At 46.0% G+C, this 19,355-nt stretch overlaps 1 protein-coding gene across 1 annotated transcript in view; it reads left to right on the top strand.

Moving 5' to 3' along the window:
- Window positions 1-19,143, top strand: part of BAZ1B (bromodomain adjacent to zinc finger domain 1B) — a 52,044-nt gene extending 32,901 nt beyond the window's left edge. Inside the window, exons 12-19 of the mRNA XM_075594475.1 lie at window positions 890-1,067; window positions 1,785-1,970; window positions 6,931-7,078; window positions 7,544-7,691; window positions 8,547-8,668; window positions 12,657-12,802; window positions 16,707-16,810; window positions 17,625-19,143. Of these exons, the coding sequence (XP_075450590.1) occupies window positions 890-1,067; window positions 1,785-1,970; window positions 6,931-7,078; window positions 7,544-7,691; window positions 8,547-8,668; window positions 12,657-12,802; window positions 16,707-16,810; window positions 17,625-17,955 (1,363 nt within the window). The 3' untranslated portion in view covers window positions 17,956-19,143. The remainder of the gene's footprint in view (window positions 1-889; window positions 1,068-1,784; window positions 1,971-6,930; window positions 7,079-7,543; window positions 7,692-8,546; window positions 8,669-12,656; window positions 12,803-16,706; window positions 16,811-17,624) is intronic.
- Window positions 19,144-19,355: the final 212 nt, after the last annotated feature.

Genomic DNA, 19,355 nt, shown 5'->3' with positions numbered 1-19,355 from the left:
ACAATAAAGGCAAGAAAACATCCATTTTTAAGCAAGTTAACTGAAGCCAATACAGCCCAGGGTTTCTCTGTAAAGTTCCTGCATTTAGTGACATGCTGGATTTATAAGGAAGGAATTCTGTTTGCATCTTCTTACCTTGTGGATAGTTTAACACGGGAAAGAAGACGTTTCCCATTAGAAGCTGTAAGAGCAGAGTGTTTACACCCTTTAGACTAGTAATGTTTTTTCCATTTACCTGAGACTAAACATCGGTAGATGTTCTGTTTAGAAGTGGGGTGTCCCATTGAATGCTGAAATCTTCTGGTATCTTTAGACCAGTGTTTTGCAACCGTAGTGCCTAGGAACCCTTGGGTTCCATAAAGGGTCGCCTGCAATTCTCAGGTAATTTGAAAATTGTACCAAATACTTAAGAATTTACAATGCATCTGATCTCACATTCGTTATGCGGGTTGGGGTTCCTTACAATGCACCTATCAGACACGCGTATTAGTGAGGGTTGGGGGTCTTCAGAATTTCACAATATAATTATAGCGTTCCTTAACCAAAAACGGGTTAAAACCACTGCTTTAGACCCTACTACCTTTCCTCTGTGTAGGGTCAAGATACATTGGACATCAGTTCGGCAGCTAAAGGTTCTAAAATCTATTCTACATCTGAGAGCCGAGGTTATTCAGATGTTAATTTAATAGTGGAACAGCTTTTGTAAGCACAATGGTTCTGTCCTTTAGAGCTTACAGATATCTTCAAGATACAGTAATTTTACTATATATATTGCGGAATGTGTGGGTTTGTGGCTGCCGCCTCTGAACATTAACGGCTATTGCATCAGGGCCCTGTTGTTGGCGGGCCGGTCGTAAGTTGGGCCTTACATGCATCTCGCTGTTCCCAGGTATATGGACATTGTGCATTCCATCCACCTTGCCCGCAAGCAGAACCTGGGTTTGAAGACCTGCGATGGGCACAACGAGCTGCTCAATTTCATGCGCAGTGATGTCATCGAGGTTGCAACTCGGTTGCAGAAGGGAGGACTGGGATACCTGGATGACACCACAGAGTTTGAAGCAAAGGTGAGCAACTAAGCTCTGTGTATGTGCTGTAGTGCTCATCGATGAGTGTGCACATGTGAGACCTTCCCGCATGCTGGGGTTTTGTATCTTGTTTTTTCCCCCCCGCCTCTACATCGCATTGGAGTTTTGTCACTTACGGTTCATTAGTCCAGTCGTTACTGCATTGTGTTGCAGCCACTCTGATGAACAGATACGTCTTTGCTGATCTGTTGCCTTGCCAAGGATTTCCTTCTCCCCCTTATGAATACTCCAATCTTGGCAATATTGACCTGCTTGCAGTGTGGACGTGAATATGAGCGTTGATTTTAGAGTACGGTGGAGACAAGTGCATGTTTGGGAAGTTTGGCCTTTAGAGATACTTTGGTAAAGTCTTAATTTATGAAATTTAACAATTATAAGGTGGAAAGACCAATTTAAGAGTTTTTTTTCCTCATCTTGGAGTGAAACTTTATTGACGCTGCACGTTCGAAATGGAAAGTGTCAACGCTCTCATACTTTAGAAATCAGTGTGGTGTCATTTATAGGTCACATAAGATATGATTAAAATTGGCAACTACCAAAGTATTTCACCATGTGTTCAGGATAAATAACTTGTAAAAAGACAACATTTGGAGAAAAAATTCACTCCTTTGCACCAATGATTTAGACTTGGAAATTGAGGAGGCTAAGAGGACATGGATTAGTAACGCTCTCCTCCCCGCGCCGCCTTCCCGACAGGTACGGTCGCTGGAGAATCTGAAGGATTTCGGGGAGTGCGTCATATCCCTCCAGGCTGCCGTCATCAAGAAGTTCTTGCAGGGATTCATGGCTCCCAAGCAGAAAAAGCGCAAGCCGCAGTCTGAGGAAGCAGCAGCCAAAGCCGAGGAGCAGGACGAGGAGAAGAAAATGGCAGAGGAGGCCAAGGTACGTTTCCACGAGAGCTCTACACGGCGTCTGCTTTCTCTGTGTAGGGACCCGAGCAGGGGTAAGAAGCAGAGAGATAGAGAGTGCATTGAGGAACAGTTATTCAACAACTCAATCTGTTTATATAACCCGTCCATAGTCAAATCCATCCTCTCTTGGAAAAGCAAGCAATTCTTCGGCTAAGTCCCCGCTCGGTGCTTAAATAAACAAAAAATGTATACTTTCCCGCGCACTCGAGATCCAAGGAGAATAATACTTTTGCTAGCACGCCTTGCTGTGCCAGTGAAACGGTTCAAGGAGCTGACTCTAGAGCAAGTTTCTACCACCCCGAATTCATTGGCACTAGGCCTCGTTCTCATTAACGTTTCCAAGCAGGACAAGAAGGAACGTTCGTTCCACACAGTATCATGATTATTTATTGTTAGAAGTCAGCCACCAAAAGCCACTTTTATTGGCTTAAAATGTTTCAGACCTTTGTCAGTTTCTTGATCTTTATGTTACTCGGTTACACTGCCTTTTAACCCATTCACTTGCAGCGGGGCCTACAACACATTTGATGGCAGAGCCATTTACTGGCACTGGAGGGGTTAAACAGCCCCAGCGTTTCAACACTATAGCGTTGGCCAATGGCCCGGGGTGGCCAACTCAGGTTTTCAGGATATCCCTGCTTCAGCACAGGTTGCTGACTCATCCACTGATTGAAAACCTGACCTGTTGGTGGCCCTTGAGGACTAAAGTTGGCCACCCCTGGTCCATGGTGTTTTGGAGCGGGTGTTAAAAATTGGGGAGAGGTGGTTTTTAGGACCGTTGTAGAAGCATTAGGTCTGTGTTCTCCAACCCTCGAAAGCTCTTGGTGTGGCCCTTGAACTTCTTGCTCCTAATTTCATACCAGTCGCTTAAGTAGCTAAGGGCAGTTTTTCACACACACTACCTTGTAAGGTACTGAAAATGTAGGTAGGACCGATGTTAGGAATACTTGCAAAATGATTACAAAGGATATTTTTGAGATATTTCAATGCATCAAAAATTAAATTACCATAATGCTTGTGGCCCTGCTAATCATTTTGTTTCTGATCCGGCCCCTTTGAGAAACTCGTAGATCCTGGCAGTAGCTGGTCAGTAAGCCGGTGTCCACTTGTCACTAAATCCTGAACACAGCAATGCCCCTTTAACAGAACTAATGGACATGAAGTTCGTGCGTGAGCATGTGAAGCGTGGTAATCCCGACCCCAGCATTCATCCCAATTACTTAATGACAAACCAGAAAAACTGCTAGAAACATCTGTTCCACCTCCGCTCAGACCAGGAGGAACCGCAGGACGCCTCCTGTTAAGTTGACGTTGGTAATTGTATGATGGCTGCAGAGTCCAAGCCTTCAGCTGTTGGCCCATTTATTGCCAATAACCCTGGTACAGCCGTTTTTAGGTTCAGTATTTGCTGTGCACTGTAAATTATGGAGCAATTAAATCCCCATTAACACAGCAATCAGTCTGTGAAGCTTCAGCTACTACTGTTTAAAAGGTCCAAATAAAATTCCCCCTTTAAAACAAATGGTGACATGCTAAGTTAAATACCAGAGACGATGCATTATTACATTTAATGTATCCAATGTTGACAAGATACATGGATCCTCTTATCCCTGTATAGCTTGGAACCTGGCCTAGAACATGGCAATGGTCTTTGTTTACGTACCACACATTTTTACGATTGGACATTGGGTTCCCTAAGAAGGTGAAAATAACGTCTATTTATGTTTTGTATGAAAGTTCCCCTTTTATGGCCATCTATGCCCAGTCGTGTAGACTAATATTGTTAGGGGTACCGCCCTGGAATGTCCACATGGGGGCAGCATAGGCTATAGCCTCCCATCCTTATTCTGGTGTTCTGTGTAGAAGCAAATAAGCACATGTAAATCAGGTCCTTAATTGACTCCTCCTATGCCCTTGGTATCTGCTGTGTATTTCACTTGGCCATTGAGCAGACGAATTGACCTCCAAAACTGCCGCTTATTTCGTGTTAATCTCCTTTATTTAAATTTAAGATGAACTCTTCTCCAGCAATGGGATGCAGCTTCACAGCATATGGAACATGGGCCAGTGCATTGTAAATGTGCCTGCACCCTTACATCTGCCTCTCTGCACATGCTTGAGATTCTCAGCATGAAGCACAAAGTAAATAACCATCTATGGCAGCGGGTTTTCAATCTCTTTTTTGGTTAAGGAAACCCAGAATTAGATTGTGAAATTCTGGAGAATCTCTTCCCCCTGTCTCTCTTCTCTCCGCCCCCCACCCCCATGCACTCCTGGCTCCCTCACCCCTTGCGCTTCTGCCCTCCTTCTCTTTCTCTCTCCCCCCCCCTCCCACCCCCTTGCGATTCTGGCCGCCTCCTTCTCCCCCCCCCCGCGATTCTGGCCGCCTCCTTCTCCCCCCCCCCCCCCCCGCGATTCTGGCCGCCTCCTTCCCCCCCCCCGCGATTCTGGCCGCCTCCTTCTTCCCCCCCCCCCGCGATTCTGGCCGCCTCCTCCCCCTCCCGCGATTCTGGCCGCCTCCTCCCCCCCGCGATTCTGGCCGCCTCCTTCTCCCCCCCCCCCCCCCCCCCCGCGATTCTGGCCGCCTCCTTCTCCCCCCCCCCCCCCCCCCGCGATTCTGGCCGCCTCCTTCTCCCCCCCCCCCCCCGCGATTCTGGCCGCCTCCTTCTCCCCCCCCCCGCGATTCTGGCCGCCTCCTTCTCCCCCCCCCCCCCCCCCGCGATTCTGGCCGCCTCCTTCTCCCCCCCCCCCGCGATTCTGGCCGCCTCCTTCTCACCCCCCCCGCGATTCTGGCCGCCTCCTTCTCCGCCCCCCCGCGATTCTGGCCGCCTCCTTCTCCCCCCCCCCCCCCGCGATTCTGGCCGCCTCCTTCTCCCCCCCCCCCCCCCCCCCGCGATACTGGCCGCCTCCTTCTCCTCCCCCCCCCCCCCCCCCAGTGATTCTGGCCGCCTCCTTCTCGCCCCCCGTGATTCTGGCCGCCTCCTTCCCCCCCCCCCCCCCCCCCCACGATTCTGGCCGCCTCCTTCTCCCCCCCTCGCGATTCTAGCCGCCTCCTCCTCCCCCCCCCCCCCCCCGTGATTCTAGCTGCCGCCTCCTTCTCCCCCCCCCCCCCCCCGCGATTCTAGCCGCCTCCTTCTCCCCCCCCCCCCCGCACGATTCTGGCCTCCTCCCCCGCGCGATTCTGGCCTCCTCCTCCCACCCGCCTTGTGCTCTGAGCTGCCAGCGCGCTTGGGACAAATCCCTGCAGAGAGCGTGCCCTGATACCTTGGGACCTGCGGTACTGTGCTGATCCAAAACTCCCTCTTGTCAGCCGGAAGTTGAACGCAACTTCTGGTGCAGGGGGAGGAAGGATCGCAGTGACGGGCAGCTGCTGCGGAGCCACCAGGTCACTACTGCGTGGAGTGCTGCTGGGCCTGGAACAGCCTGAAGAGTCGTCCCAGCTCTCCCCACCTGGCGGCCGCGGAACCTGAGGGGCGCTCGCGGAACCCTTGTTCAAAATCGCTAATTTAGGGTATCAATAATACGAACAGTGCACGTTTCTTTGGAAATCGTGTTTATTGGAGGAAGCTTTTATTTATTTATTTATTTATTTGGGATATGCGCATTAAACATACTTGCAATTCCTGTAAGTGACAATATAAACTGAAAACTGCTTGGTATAAACAAGCATCCTAAATATGAAAAAAGCCACGTTTGCAGAAAGTGTGCAAGCGTAGACTAGCGGGTTCTTCTCTGCCGGCAGTTTGTGTTTCATCTGATCACTGGTTCCTTAAACTTGTGCAATAGCCTAGAAGAGAAGGTCCCAAATGTATTCACTTTTTTCTATTTTGTAATGGGGAATAATAAAGAGGCAGACCAAGAGACCATGGGCAAAAAACAGGGGGTATAATATAAAGGAGAACTAAATGTTATGTTCTTGTGTACGCATTTTAATGACCTGGCAGCTGCAAACATCTGTTTTGCAGGTGTGTCTGTGTGTCTGTGTGTCTGTGTGTCTGTGTGTCTGTGTGTCTGTGTGGCCGCCTTACTCGCGTGGCTGCCGTACTCGCGTGGCTGCACTGGACCAAATGTGACTTTCTATTAACTCCTATTCAAATGTTCTTTCTGGACGGAAGCTCGCAAAGGCTTTTTGTAAACTATAATGCCAAATAACTTCAGTCCGACAAATGTAAAATGCAGCGTGCTCAAATACAGCACGTCACCAGTCACCCAAAGGAAAAGGGCCCCGAGTGGCTGCAGTGGTACAGTTTATCTAATGGAGTATGAGAAGTGTGTGTTTACGTTTATAGATTCGCAATGTAAGATGTTTTGCAGACATGTTAGGAACAGATCAAATATATACAAAGGTGCTATTTTGAAAACTTGCCATATGAAGTGCACATAGAGGTAAATATCCATACAATTGTTAAAACCTAATTGGAATCCTCAAACCTGCTTTTTTATTTAGTTTTTTTTTTAATTTTCCCAAACAAATAAATTTGTGAGTTGACCTCCAAAATGCATTGATTGATTGGCTTGGGTTATGCAAAGTTAGAGGACATTTTAAAACGTTTCTAATGGTGTGAAAAGGCTGTATTACTTACTTTAATTGCAATATAATCTTGTTTTAGGAAACAAGTAAAGTGTACAAATCAGACATGTTGTCACTTCTGATGTGGCATGAGGTGATTTACACAAATAATAAGTGCAGGTATGAAAGCCTAAGATAACCTGGTCCATTCATTCAATACGGACCTATATGGGACTACCCTTTAATCACAGAGCAATTATAATGGACGCTAGCTACCAGTCAGACGTGGCCTTTCTGCCAAGGTGTGTAGCTTCCAGTTACACGTAGGTGGTGATCTTCCTAGCAAATGCGACTGGTTGACTCTGACAGATGTTTGTGGAAGAGATAACCCTGACTCCCTCCTACCCCCCTCCATTTGCAGGTGGCATCGGCAGTAGAGAAATGGAAGTCTGCCATCCGTGAGGCCCAGACGTTCTCGCGCATGCACGTACTGCTTGGGATGTTGGACGCCTGCATCAAATGGGACATGTCCACAGAAAACACCCGCTGCAAAGTGTGTCGCAAGAAAGGTGCATGACTGGCTGCCAGTGTGTCCCAGAACTGTCTGCTGCCACTCTGAGGCGAAAAGGCACTGCCTGTACCAAGTAGCACAAAATAGCATGTAAACCTGTTTGTGTGTGTGTGGCTATATTTCTGTAGTTGTATATGACACATTTTTGTGTAGTGATGTTTTGACACTATACTAATTTCATTACAGTTGGGTTTTAGCATTGCCAAATGTTGGTGATGTTTGATGCCCTTCCCCCCACCCCCTTCTTTATTTATTTTTTTCTCTAAATCATGGGCCAATCACTAATTGCACAAACTGTGCTCATTAATTGGTTACTCCTCAAATAGTCTAGTTCATTATGCAATAGACTAGCAACACAACCCGCTTCCGCTAGGTTTCCTTGTGTAGTGTGTGTCCTTTCGTGGCGGGCATTGAGATGCCTGGGTGACTTTTCACATGACCCTTTTACATCCTCTACTCCTAGGTGAGGACGACAAGCTGATCCTGTGTGACGAGTGTAGCAAGGGTTTCCACCTCTTCTGTCTGCGGCCTGTGCTCTTCCACATACCAGATGGGGAGTGGCTGTGCCCGGCCTGCCAGCCCGCTACCGCCCGGCGCAACTCCCGCGGCAGGTGAGACCGCAGTATGGCCGCGTTTCACACTCTCCTCTGACAACGTCATTTAACCATTTGAGATTTTTTTTTTAAATGTAACCCTTTCCCTGCTAGGGGGACCAGAAATGCATTGTTTTGAAACATGCTGCTGGACCCCTCTAGCATCAAAAGGGTTTATTTGTTGTTGCGCGTTTTTGTTTTGTGATCTGTAAGGTTAAACAAGTCGGTGTATGTTTGTTGGGAACCAAAGCCTAGCTTGGCAAGTCATTCATCGGATAGCTTGGTGCTACCATTGCATGTTATCTGCAAACCATTACCACAAAGGCTCAAGAGATTTGGGATAAGACATTAAGTTTTTGGCACTAACCAATCTCAGTGTTTGATTCCATTGTGCTCAGGCACCAATCATTTCATGGCGCACGTTTTGAGCAGTGAACCATATAGCTATTGGTATGTTAAATCTCTCTTTTGTCACATGTCAAAACAATTCATCGACCCCTTTTCTGGCACAGGGGCCTGCAACGGATTGCAGAATAATGCATCGCTGGCCATTCTGCCAGCGAGTCCTCAATGGGTAGCTCATGGCGATTGTTTATAACATAGATCTTAATATCAAACCGTGATTGGTGGGGAGCTCATTTACATGATTGTGTCAGGAGACTTTCACCTCACTACACGCTGTTCCGGGAATACGGTGCTACCCTCTTACTCCATAAGAAAAAGGGGCAGCCGCCTGTACGAAGTTAGAGCTTGGGTTCCTACAGTTTGACTAACCCAGACATTCCCCTTGAATGATGTGTTGTGTAGAGTAGACTGTGCCCCTCTTGCACGTTTTTGTTCTTGTCTCACCCGCCTGTCCCCCCTTCACCGTAGGAGTTACGCTGAAGAGTCCACGCAGGACGAGGAAGAAGAGGAGGAGGAAGATTCTGAGGAGGATGAAGAAGATGAATATGAGGAGGAGGAAGAGGAAGAGCAGGAAGTGGCAGGGCTGAGGTGTAAGTACCTGCATGGTTTGCTTGAGATAGCTGATACACGTGTGATGGACGGTCTGTAGAAATACAAGACTGTAAGGGGAAGACTAGGTTTACAATTAGTCAAGAAAGGGATATCTTGTGATCAAGGGAAGTCTATCAATGATACTCATCGCCGTCCTATGAACAGGGGTTTATACGGGAAAGTATCTCGCCACACTTGACTATGTCAAAAGCATCATTGCCTCCTAGACAGGTCTGCAGTGTTACCCGACCAAAGGACTTGAATGCATTGAAGTGTCTTAGACAATTTCCACTGAACGGCCTTCACACGCCTCAAAGTATACCACCTATAATCAATATCTAGAACCTAAGGGATGCCTTCTATTCACTGCTCAAGCTAATGTTCAAGCCCCGTGTAGAGCACTCGTTACAAGGTCCTCCATTCGATATACGTTCTTGATAGTCCTGCTGGTATACACCACCCTTAATGAACAGTGCAAATGAAGTACAGCTAATCTCTGTCCAGTAGCGCTTCCTGTCTAAGCCTACTAAACAACGTGGTATGGAGTATTTACATGAACCATGGCTCACTGCCTCGTGGTCTGATCACAAGGGCACAGCAGTTCCTGTCTCTTTCAGGTCTCTGGTGCAGGACATACTGCTCCTCTTATAAACAGGTCTAAATAAGGCACCGGTTCCCATTCACACACACCCTGCTCGCGTGCCAAGCTTTTAAACAATATTAGACATGCCATAGGAAAATGATGGCCGAGAAGGATCGAGATGAAATGTCCTCTATAAATAAGCCAAGAGGCATCAGCATGAAGGTCGTTGTGAAGTGAAATGATCCCCTCTAAGGCCGGCGCGGCCTGCAGTGTATTACAGTGCAAAGTGTTGGCCCTTTTCTAACCTACACCAATACTTTGCTTGAGGGGGATTGCGTTGTTGTTCGTTTTACCATGTAGCTGCCACGGAATCCAAATAGTTCTATACCAGGGGTGGCCAACTCCAGTCCTGCAGGGCCTCCAACAGGTCTGGTTTTCAGGATATCCCTGCTTCAGCACAGGTGGTGCAGTCCTCGATGGTGTGGCCCGCGTGCAACGTGGGATGGGCTTGCTCAAGAGCTCTTTGCACAGCAATGTGTAGCTAGTTCCTCTGGCAACGAAGGGGTTAACTCGTGACCCATTGTTGTGGTTGACCCACGTGTGAAGTACTTTGCCACAAGGCTGCTTGTATTTTCCCCAAAATGCTGGTGTGTACGGGCTCTCAAAATGTGTGATGTTTGCGCTTTAGGTTAAACGGTATGCACCATTTTAATGCCATGCGAATGGGTTCTTCCTGTGGTCTTATGCGAGTATCTGTGTCCAGTGGGGTTTCTTCTAGAACTCCCTTCAATGGTTTATTTATTGTTTTTAAAGTGTTTTTCTTGTATCTTTTCATTAACTATTGAGTCTTAGGCTGCGCTTATAGTGCCCGTTTTTTTCCCCCGCGACAGTCTCCCCTTGCGGCCAATCGGGAGCTTCTCCGTGCGTCTGCCCTCCCCTTTTATGACATCATCCAGCGACGTCACCTAAACTTCAATTTCAACTCGTCGCAATGGCGATGGGTGACGTCATCGGTTGCGTCGCCGTCTGTATAAGCGCAGGCTAAGGCTACGCTTATAGTGACGGCGACGTCGGGCTACAGTTGCTGGAAAAAACAAATTGAGATGACTTCCAGCGATCGCGACCATGCTGTCGTCGCGCTTACTATAAGCGCACGCGACGGCAGCAATGCATTTGTTTTGACGCAACGTCTCGTCGCTAGCACTAGAAGGGCAGCCTAAAGTGAAAATAGGACATCTGCAGTTTCTCGTCTCATCTGAAATGGTTAGTATTGATTTTAAGGCGAAACAGTAAGTCTACCAAACCCTCCCCCCCCCCCCCCCCCACACGGCAAACATGATATGCCCAGAAGTTCACCGCCTATTGACAATCTGAGCCCATTCGCTCAATGCTTAGCTACCCAGTGTGGAAGGGGTTAACTTGCCATCAGCTTTCTGATCCCATGGGACCCCCAGAGAATTGCTGGCCCCGGCACAGAGGAGCTGCCCCGCACCGCATGCCGCCGGCAGTCGTTTGATTTACAAGAGACACGTTTGTATGCAAGTGTGGGACATGAAGATGAAAGCGCCGGGATCGACCGGGATCAGCATTTCTGTGCAAGCGACAGCCGCGCCTCTGGAGAATGCAGCGAGTGTGGGGCGGCAGGCGTTACAGCTCAATGTTTTCTTCCTGTCGTAGTAACGTGGCACGCTGCGTTTTCTCCCCTTCCCCAAGTCGCTTCGGTTTTCTCTCAACGACCTGGCAACTGTGGGATCCCGCTGTGTGGGCCCGCCTTTTTGTTTCCCCTCCACTCATCTCTCACCAGCAGCAGCTGTATCACAGCGATTAAGATCGGAGGGGGTCGAGGTGGGGAACAAGTGTCTTTTCTTCCTCCGCAGTTGTCTGCAGGGATCAGACCTAATACCGTGAAGCTGTGTATATCCCTGCACTGCTAGGGGGGGGGGGGTGTCCAATGTCTGGGGGATGGGGGTTGTGTGTCCTTGAGGAGAGGCATTGTATGCTTGTTTTGATTGACAGAGAGCAGATTCTAAAAACGCTGTTCTCATTAGTTTTTTTTTTTAATCCTGGTAGAAAACGTCAGTATATCACAAGTTATAAGCGCACGCGGCCCCTGTAAGCTCAGAACCCAAACCCACCACACCATTCTGTATTTGTGTAAAAAGAACGTGCTGCTGATTATTGTGACCTCAAGTAACAGAACAAAACACACAGCCTCAGTGCTACATCCAATATGACAAACATAAGTATTGAACTATATCATTTATCTTCAGAACTGAGGGTTATTTAGTTAAATTCCTTGGCCAAAGCATTTTAAGTTTGCAAATCGTGCCACGGTATACTGCAAAAAGCTCTCCTAGCCTCTAATGGTGGGAGAACTGTCTTAATAGACTGGCCATTCACAGGTGCGTAATAAGAACTACTGTTTAAAGGGGCAATCCATGCAATATCCTTAAAGGTTTGTAGTATTAGATGATACCTTTTCTATTATTTTAAAATTCAGCTCTTAAAGATATTTTTCAGTTTTAATATACTGTGCATCTTTTAATTTCTATAGCGGCTTCTAACCATCTTCCCCAGCAGTGCAAGATCTTTGTAACACTTTCCTGTTTGATAATTTGTTGCCAATGTTTCCAGCAGTTTGAGCTGCAAACGGTAACAATAGGTATCACCTTAGTCATATAAGCATACATTGTAGCTGCTGAGTTACACTGATGAATTGAAGCTGAAAGGCAGCCATTTAATGAACCCTGGGAAGCAGGATTTTGCTGCTCGATCACGGAAGAACGAATTGATTGTCAGCTTAGGTAATGAGTTTACAATAAAGGTAATCAAATGCTGCATATATTAAAACAAATTTATATATATTTTTAAGCTGCTTAGTTTGCCTCTGTAAAAGGTGGGCTGAGTGAGCTTGAAATCAGGGAGGAGGGGGTCACAAACTGAAATTGTTTACCAATAGAAATTTGCAAACACGGCCCCTGTAAGCTCAGAACACAAGTTATACATTTCAAAGCAATAATATCATTTCTTTTCAGCGTCTTTTTACATTGCTACTATTGACAGTTGTAAGAGCTGGCTTATAACTCTGCAGTAATCACTATAGATTTTCAATGCCTTCCACGTTATATCCTTGGCCTCTAACACAAGCTGTTGTGTGTATTATGTTCCGTGGTATTTGTTGGTTTTCGGTTTGGTGTTAAACGTCGGTGTAAATGTGAGTGTTGGAAGATGTCTCCGTACATGACAGAAATGTTGCCGATGTATTGAGAAGTTGTTGCTATAAAGTGATGCTACGCCAGCAGGTCAGGGAGTGGGATTGCTAACCTTGACACATTCACTCCGCATTCAACCAATCCACGCCTGCACCTTTTTGCACCTTCGTAATACGAACATCTTGTATGTAGTGAGACCCCGCAAGGCGGCGAAAGGCAAAGCGAGCCCACCCGTCCGTTCCACTCGACGCGGACGTCCACCCAAGAACCCGCAGCCGTTATCGCGCTCAGCACGGCAACGCACAGCGCCAGACAATGAAGCCGATGTGGAGGAGCTGGTAAGTCTGCTCTGAATGCTTGTTACAGTATAATACTTTTTTTGTGGTAAAAATGTTGTTTACAATGTGATATATTTTGACTCGGTCCTCAAGTCCAAATGTAATTGTTCTTTAAAGATAAAAGTCCAAAAATAATTACTTCTACAAAATGCGTTTAGTCTTGTTTCATCCTGATCGTATAATTAACTGTCTAGTGGTTTTTATACTGCGCTTAAATTGTGCAGCGTCACACAAACAGTGTGGGCGGTTTAGAAGTTGGGTGCCTAGCCTCCGATGCCCTGCGTTTTCTGCTGGGGTAGTTGCGCTTTTTAAAGTTGGGCATCCTGACTTTAATAGTTTATCGTGCTTATGAATTCTTTCACATTTAAGAATTCAATGTTACTGCATCAAGCATTGTTGTGTGGTCGTGGTGTGTTTAAAAATGTAAATTAAAAAGTTGACCATTGCAGCTTAGGACTGTTGATTAGCGATCAGTGTATGGTACCCTATGTAGCCTCTCACAAAACTACTGTGGGTCTTGATATTACAAAAAGGAGCACTCCTGCCTCGGCCTAATTCATTGAAGAGTGCAAGGGACAAAGTAAATGGCGATTCAATCAAAACAGGGTGAGAGGCGCTGAGCACTTGGCTGTACTTTCTTCCAAATGATGTAAATATAAGGGGTCAGGCTACCTCCAAGATAGATTGGGTAACTGAATGCGCTACCATACAAATGCTGTTTTGGGGTGTGGTCCCAATTAGACAGTTCAAATAAGGATTGTTAATCAGTGCTGGAATAGGACTGCCAGGGACCCCTGCTGTGTTAATCCGATGGGCCATTGGTCTTTCTGCAGAAATATCACTGACATGTGCAGCATGTACCTGAGTCATGTTGGTGATTGCCCCAGATTTTCCAAGGCTAGTTTAAGAATAAAGGCTGGCGCAGCAGTAAGTGAAAATAAAATCAATTTTGATTCAATAAATATAAAATAAGCAGTGCTAAATAAACGAAGTGGATATACGAATACATATAATTGTAAAATGAAGTAAGCAGTGTACGAAACCCCAAGTATCAAGAACACCGTGTTTAAGATGTGTAATGGGTATGGTAATTATCTAACATTGCTCAAGAGCAATAGTGAGTGTAACTATCAGAAACTGGTAATGACATTTATCTGCGACAATGTTGGTGTATCTGACATTAACAACTTCTGATTTGAAGTAAAATCTATAATCAGACACTTGGTAACTGTAAAGGATCCAAAAGATATCAGTGTTCAGTTCTAATTTCTTGTGATATTTGCAGCTGTGACTTTTTATTTTTTATTTCGGTTCTAAATTTGAAAGATTTGGTAACTATTAGTCGTGGAGAAGTGTACATATGTTGTAAGTTGTGGTACCTTTTTTAATGGATCTCTTTTTCCAATTGAAACGTTCAAAGATGTGTGCCGTAAAAAGCATTGATTCATAATGACATTTTTAATGGACTGGTGTAATATTTTGTGCCTCGAGCTTTTGAAACCTCACGGGTCTCTAGCTGAATGCACAGAGCTGTTAAACAGATTCATTATGAAAGCACCTTGATGCATTATAGAGGTGTAACGTAGTTGAGCGCTTGCTTTCTTGCAGCCTCCGCACGTGGCATTACACCTATAAAATGGGCATTTTCTAAATGGTCCTGTTTGCAGCACTTGTGAAACCTGTTCCCTGACAGGGAATGTGCTAATGGTGTGGCACGGTCAGTCTCTGGCAGGGAAGAGGTTACAGCTCTTGTCCATATCGGCAGAGCTATGCCAGGCATCTTGCACCCAGCCACTTTCATGCATTGTTTCCCCTCCGCCTTTGGCTGTGCGGCCAGCGGCAGCTTGCAAAAGGAATTTATATCGTTCCTGTGTAAGGGGGGTGTTCAGTGGTGCCAGAATGGCAACAATGCTTCTGTCTTTGTCCTCAGCAGCTATAAACAGCTGTTTTTAGCATACACCTCCTCTCCCTTCCCCACAGCCGATTCACGTCTCTGCACCTTCAGAAACTCATGCTTGTACTGGAGCATTGTGCTGTACTGGTCTTGTACACACTCCCTTCATCCCCACCATTGTAGGAGCAACATGCTACTGTTACTCAAAATGTCACCGGAGTTGAAAGGCTGAAGAGCTTTACATCCCTGTTTTTCATTACACCTCAATACAAGTAAACGTGCATTCCCATTCATTTCTTTTCTCCCCCCCCCCCCATATGTAAATATTTATTTACATAGCGCCATTAATGTACATGGTGCTTTACAGTAGTAATACACATGTGACAATCATATAAATAACAAATAATACAAATAACAGATCATGGGAATAAGTGCTTCAGACATAAAAGTAACTTTTAGGAAGACGAGTCCCTGTTTTGAGGAGCTTTCAATCTAATTGGTAGGTAGGAGGAACGTACAGACACCGGAGGGCATTCTGGTAAGTGCGTCTGCAGGGGGCCAAGCTTTATGTATCGTGTATAGTATTAGCCAAGGTGCTACTCATATGCTTCGTTAAGCAGGTGTCTCATAAGGTGGGTCTTAAAGGTGGATAGAGAGGGTGCTAGTCGGATATTGAAGGGAAGGGCATTCCAGAGGTGCGGGGCAGTCAGTGAAAAAGGATTGACGGGAGAGGGCTTTAGATACAAAGGGGGTAGAAAGAAGACATCCTTGAACAGAACGCAAGAGTCGGGATGGTGCATAGCGAAAAATTAGGGCTGAGATGTAAGGAGGAGCAGAAGTGTAAAGATTTTAAAGTGAAGAGGAGAATTGAGTGTGAGATGCGGGTTTTGATAGGAAGCCAGGAGAGTGATTTCAGCAGTGGAGACGCTGAGACAGATATAGGAAAGAGTAGAGTGATTCTGGCAACAGCGTTTAAGGGAGGCAGGAAGGCCGGACAGCAGGAGGTTACAGTAACCGAGACGGGAGAGAATGAGGGCCTGAGACAATTTTAGCAGTCAAGAAACAGAGGAAAGGGCGAATCTTTGTAATATTACAGGAGCTTTCTATTTCCCCCTCACTGTCGTACATTGAATGTACTGTATAGTGATAAAGTGAACACAGGCGCAAACAAATAAAAAGTGGACACTAATAATAAGTGACTAATCAAAAACTTAAATAAGTGAAAAATGTGATAAAATTTAAGTAAATACAGTTTCACCCCCTGCTCTGGAACCCACTGGAAGGGGCAGTCTTCACTCTTCCCCCACAGTAACAGCAAAACACACAAAATCCACGGGGAGCATGGGGAGGAAACAAAAATAAATTTAAGTGCAGCAAAAATGACAATGTGAAAAAAGCCTTCAATTGACTTGGCTCTAATGAATTGACTACTTACAAGATGTAAGAGTCAAAAAGGCAGGGTTGACTCAAACGGTCAGAGGTAAGTGGATGATGCAGTTGTCATCAAAGTGGATCAGGTCCCCAGGATCACGTACCCCAATGTAGAGAGAAAAACTGGCATAGCGCAGATCACTCAAGATAAAAATAGCTTTATAACAATAAAATATTATACTCACATTCTAACAATAAAAAACGGCATATCACACTGCATTAGTGTAGGAAGATTTTAGCCAGCTGGCTCACCGTCCCACAACGTTCCCCCACTACTCCGCCTTGGCCTCCGGTCAGCTGTTTAGACTGCGCCGACTGGCGTGTGACGTCACTTCCGGTTTTGTCGCACGCTTCGTGTCCGTTGATGACAACTGCATCATCCACTTACCTCTGACCGTACATTGAATGTATTCCATTGTTTGAGGAGACGGCATAATTATTAAAAGCTTACTTTACGATGCTAAAGAGAACAACAAATGTAAAATGCCTTACTACTGATATATTTTAATGGAAGAAGCTTTTAAGTGATCAAAGTGTGTTTTTGAGACTTGCATGCCAAACTTTGCGTCCCTATTCCAGATACGTCGGAGCAAACCAGTGTCCCGACGCCTGAGCCTGGAGATGCAGAAGTGTGAACAAATTCTGTGCAAACTCATCAAGTACCGCTTCAGCTGGCCTTTCAGGTGCGTGTTTGCGTGCGCGCACCCATACAACATATGTGGGATATTAAAGCATATCGGAACTAATCCAGATACAATTACACACCCCTCCGTGTGTGTTTACTTGTGCTTCATACACAGATTGCAACAATGATGAAGTTGAAAAAGACATAATTCTATCTTATTCAACCATTGTTAAATTTGAATCCATGATGGTCTCCCCTTGAAAGCAGATCGTTTTGGTATCACAAAATTTCTTGTCCATTGACTAGAAGCCATTGAGGGAAGCCCTGTAGAAAAGGTGTCAACCGTGGCTTGGCCCACTGTGATGTTAGCAATAGATGTACTGGAGTAAAAAGGGGAAATCTAGTATATTTACAGTAACTTTTTAATAAAGTGTCCGTGTGTCCGGCCCCAGTGGGTTCACATTTTTAAGGATGCTGTCCCACTTGGCAATGTATAGATCATTGGAAAATAATGCTTTTTCATGCTTTCTGTGCCTTTTTAAAGGTCATTTTCTTTTAAGCTATGATCAATACCGTGGCGGAGGCTGAGAAGCCTAGCTGTGAAAAGATTAACAAATACATATGTTGGCTGTCTATTTAGAGGCCCTTACTTTATTACGGAAAGAATGCAGCAGATTGAACAATGGTGATCCTGTTATATGATCAACATTTATTTTTAAGAGACATTTTTGTGAGTCCCTAAACAGAATAGACTATGGAAGATTGTTTAAATAAGAAAGGTGATTCAAAAATTAAACTGGCTTACTTTTCCAAACGTTTGGAACTGGGCAACCATAGGAAGACCTCAACTGTTTGTTGTTCTCACCTTGCAGGGAGCCAGTGAATGGAGAAGAGGTCGAGGACTATCAGACCGTGGTCACCTGCCCGATGGACTTCCAGACCATGCAGAGCAAATGTTCTTGCGGCAGCTACCAGACGGTGCAGGAATTCCTGAACGACCTGAAACTGGTCTTCGGAAACGCCGAGCTGTACAATGAACCAGGAAGCCCTGAACTGTCCTGTCTGGAGAAGACAGAGCAGTGCCTGGGGGATCTCATCAGCAAGCACCTTCCTGGGCACTCTTACCAGAGGAGGCATCGCAAGCATCACGCTCCCCAGCCCGAGCCTGCCAAACCGGGCCGGGGGCGCAAGCGGAAGAAATGAAAGGGAGCGAATAAAAATGGGGAGAGGGGATGCAGGAACAGAAGCTGCAGGTTCCCTCCCTACTTGAGACCAAACCTGCAGTGTTGAGATTATATCATAGATAGGAGAGATTCTGTGGGAGGATCAGTAAGTCTGGGAAGTGTGCGAATCCTTCCTCTGGTGTCTTCTGCAGCCAAGTGAAGGCCACTTTACATGGCAGTGTTGATACAAAACAGCTCCCCTACACACACATTGAAACCTGCCTGCTGCTACCAGATATTGTCAATTAGCCCTTCCAGTGATGGTGAGGCCTGCAGCGTAACTGCAGAGCCCTGTTTGGGCATGTGTGGGTAGTTTTACCATTTGGACGTTTCAGCCTCTTGTCTTCAACCCACAGCTTCCTTTTTCCTACATGCAGAGTCTCGGCTCCATACAGCTCATCTGTACTGTCACTTATTGATGCGCCCAGCCTGTGGGTGAGGAGGGTAGTGGTTACCTTTAGTGCGGGAGGGCCCCGCAAAGCAATGTCTCTAAAAGCAGTGCATTGTTGGCCTCTCCAGCAGAGAATATTAACCCCTACACTGCTAGGGGGGGGTTTCCGGCATCTTTAGCTGCGTTGGGGTTAAACTTGATCATTGTAAGGAGGGGGGGCCATACCTATAAATAAGGTGATTTCAGCTCTGACTTTCCCACATCTTACTTTACCCTTTGTATTTAGAGATGACATGCCAGCTGTTTCTTGTAAACGTGCCCCAATCCCAAGAGTGACAGACACACTCAGAGGGAGGCAGTGCGGAGGCTGCAGAGGGAGGCTTTCATATCGTACCCCCAACTAAGCACCAGCACACCCTAACTTTGCCTGCCTCCCCCTCTCTGTAATGCTGCCAGCAAAAGCAACCCCCGCAAGGACTGTTCTTTTATGGGGAGTGGAAGATGTCTCTTACTGAACCCCCTGCCATGGATGGATTCATTTTAAGTCTTCCTCTCCCCTAACACAGGTATCTGACTGTCAAACAGGAAAGTCACTTTTTGTGTATTTTATTTTGTACTGACTTCCCCCCCACCCCCCTTTTTCTAGATATTCAATGTTTGCTTGTGATCTTGTATAAAGGGAGACTTTGTCTGGGTTTGGCACATGTACAGTACAGTTTATATGAAAACAAGTGTTTGCCTTTATTAATATTAAAACAAAAGGAACCACATGTATAACTGTTGTCCTGAGTGTAATATGGAAAATATATACTGTTGGCTTGCTCGCACTTAAACCATTTCTTTTGTCACTTGATCCAATATTTTATTTATTTTTAACAGCAGGCTTGCCACTGACAAATGTGAGTTTACATCCTGTGTGGCCAATACAAATTCTCCTATATTTTTTTTTTTTTGTCCAAATTTGGAGACTGCGTTCCAATAATGCAAAC

The sequence above is a fragment of the Ascaphus truei genome, chromosome 3 (genome assembly GCF_040206685.1).
Source record: "Ascaphus truei isolate aAscTru1 chromosome 3, aAscTru1.hap1, whole genome shotgun sequence".
NCBI lineage: Eukaryota > Metazoa > Chordata > Amphibia > Anura > Ascaphidae > Ascaphus > Ascaphus truei.
The sequence above is the reverse complement of the archived record's forward strand: the minus strand, read 5'-3'. Positions and strand labels throughout refer to the sequence as shown.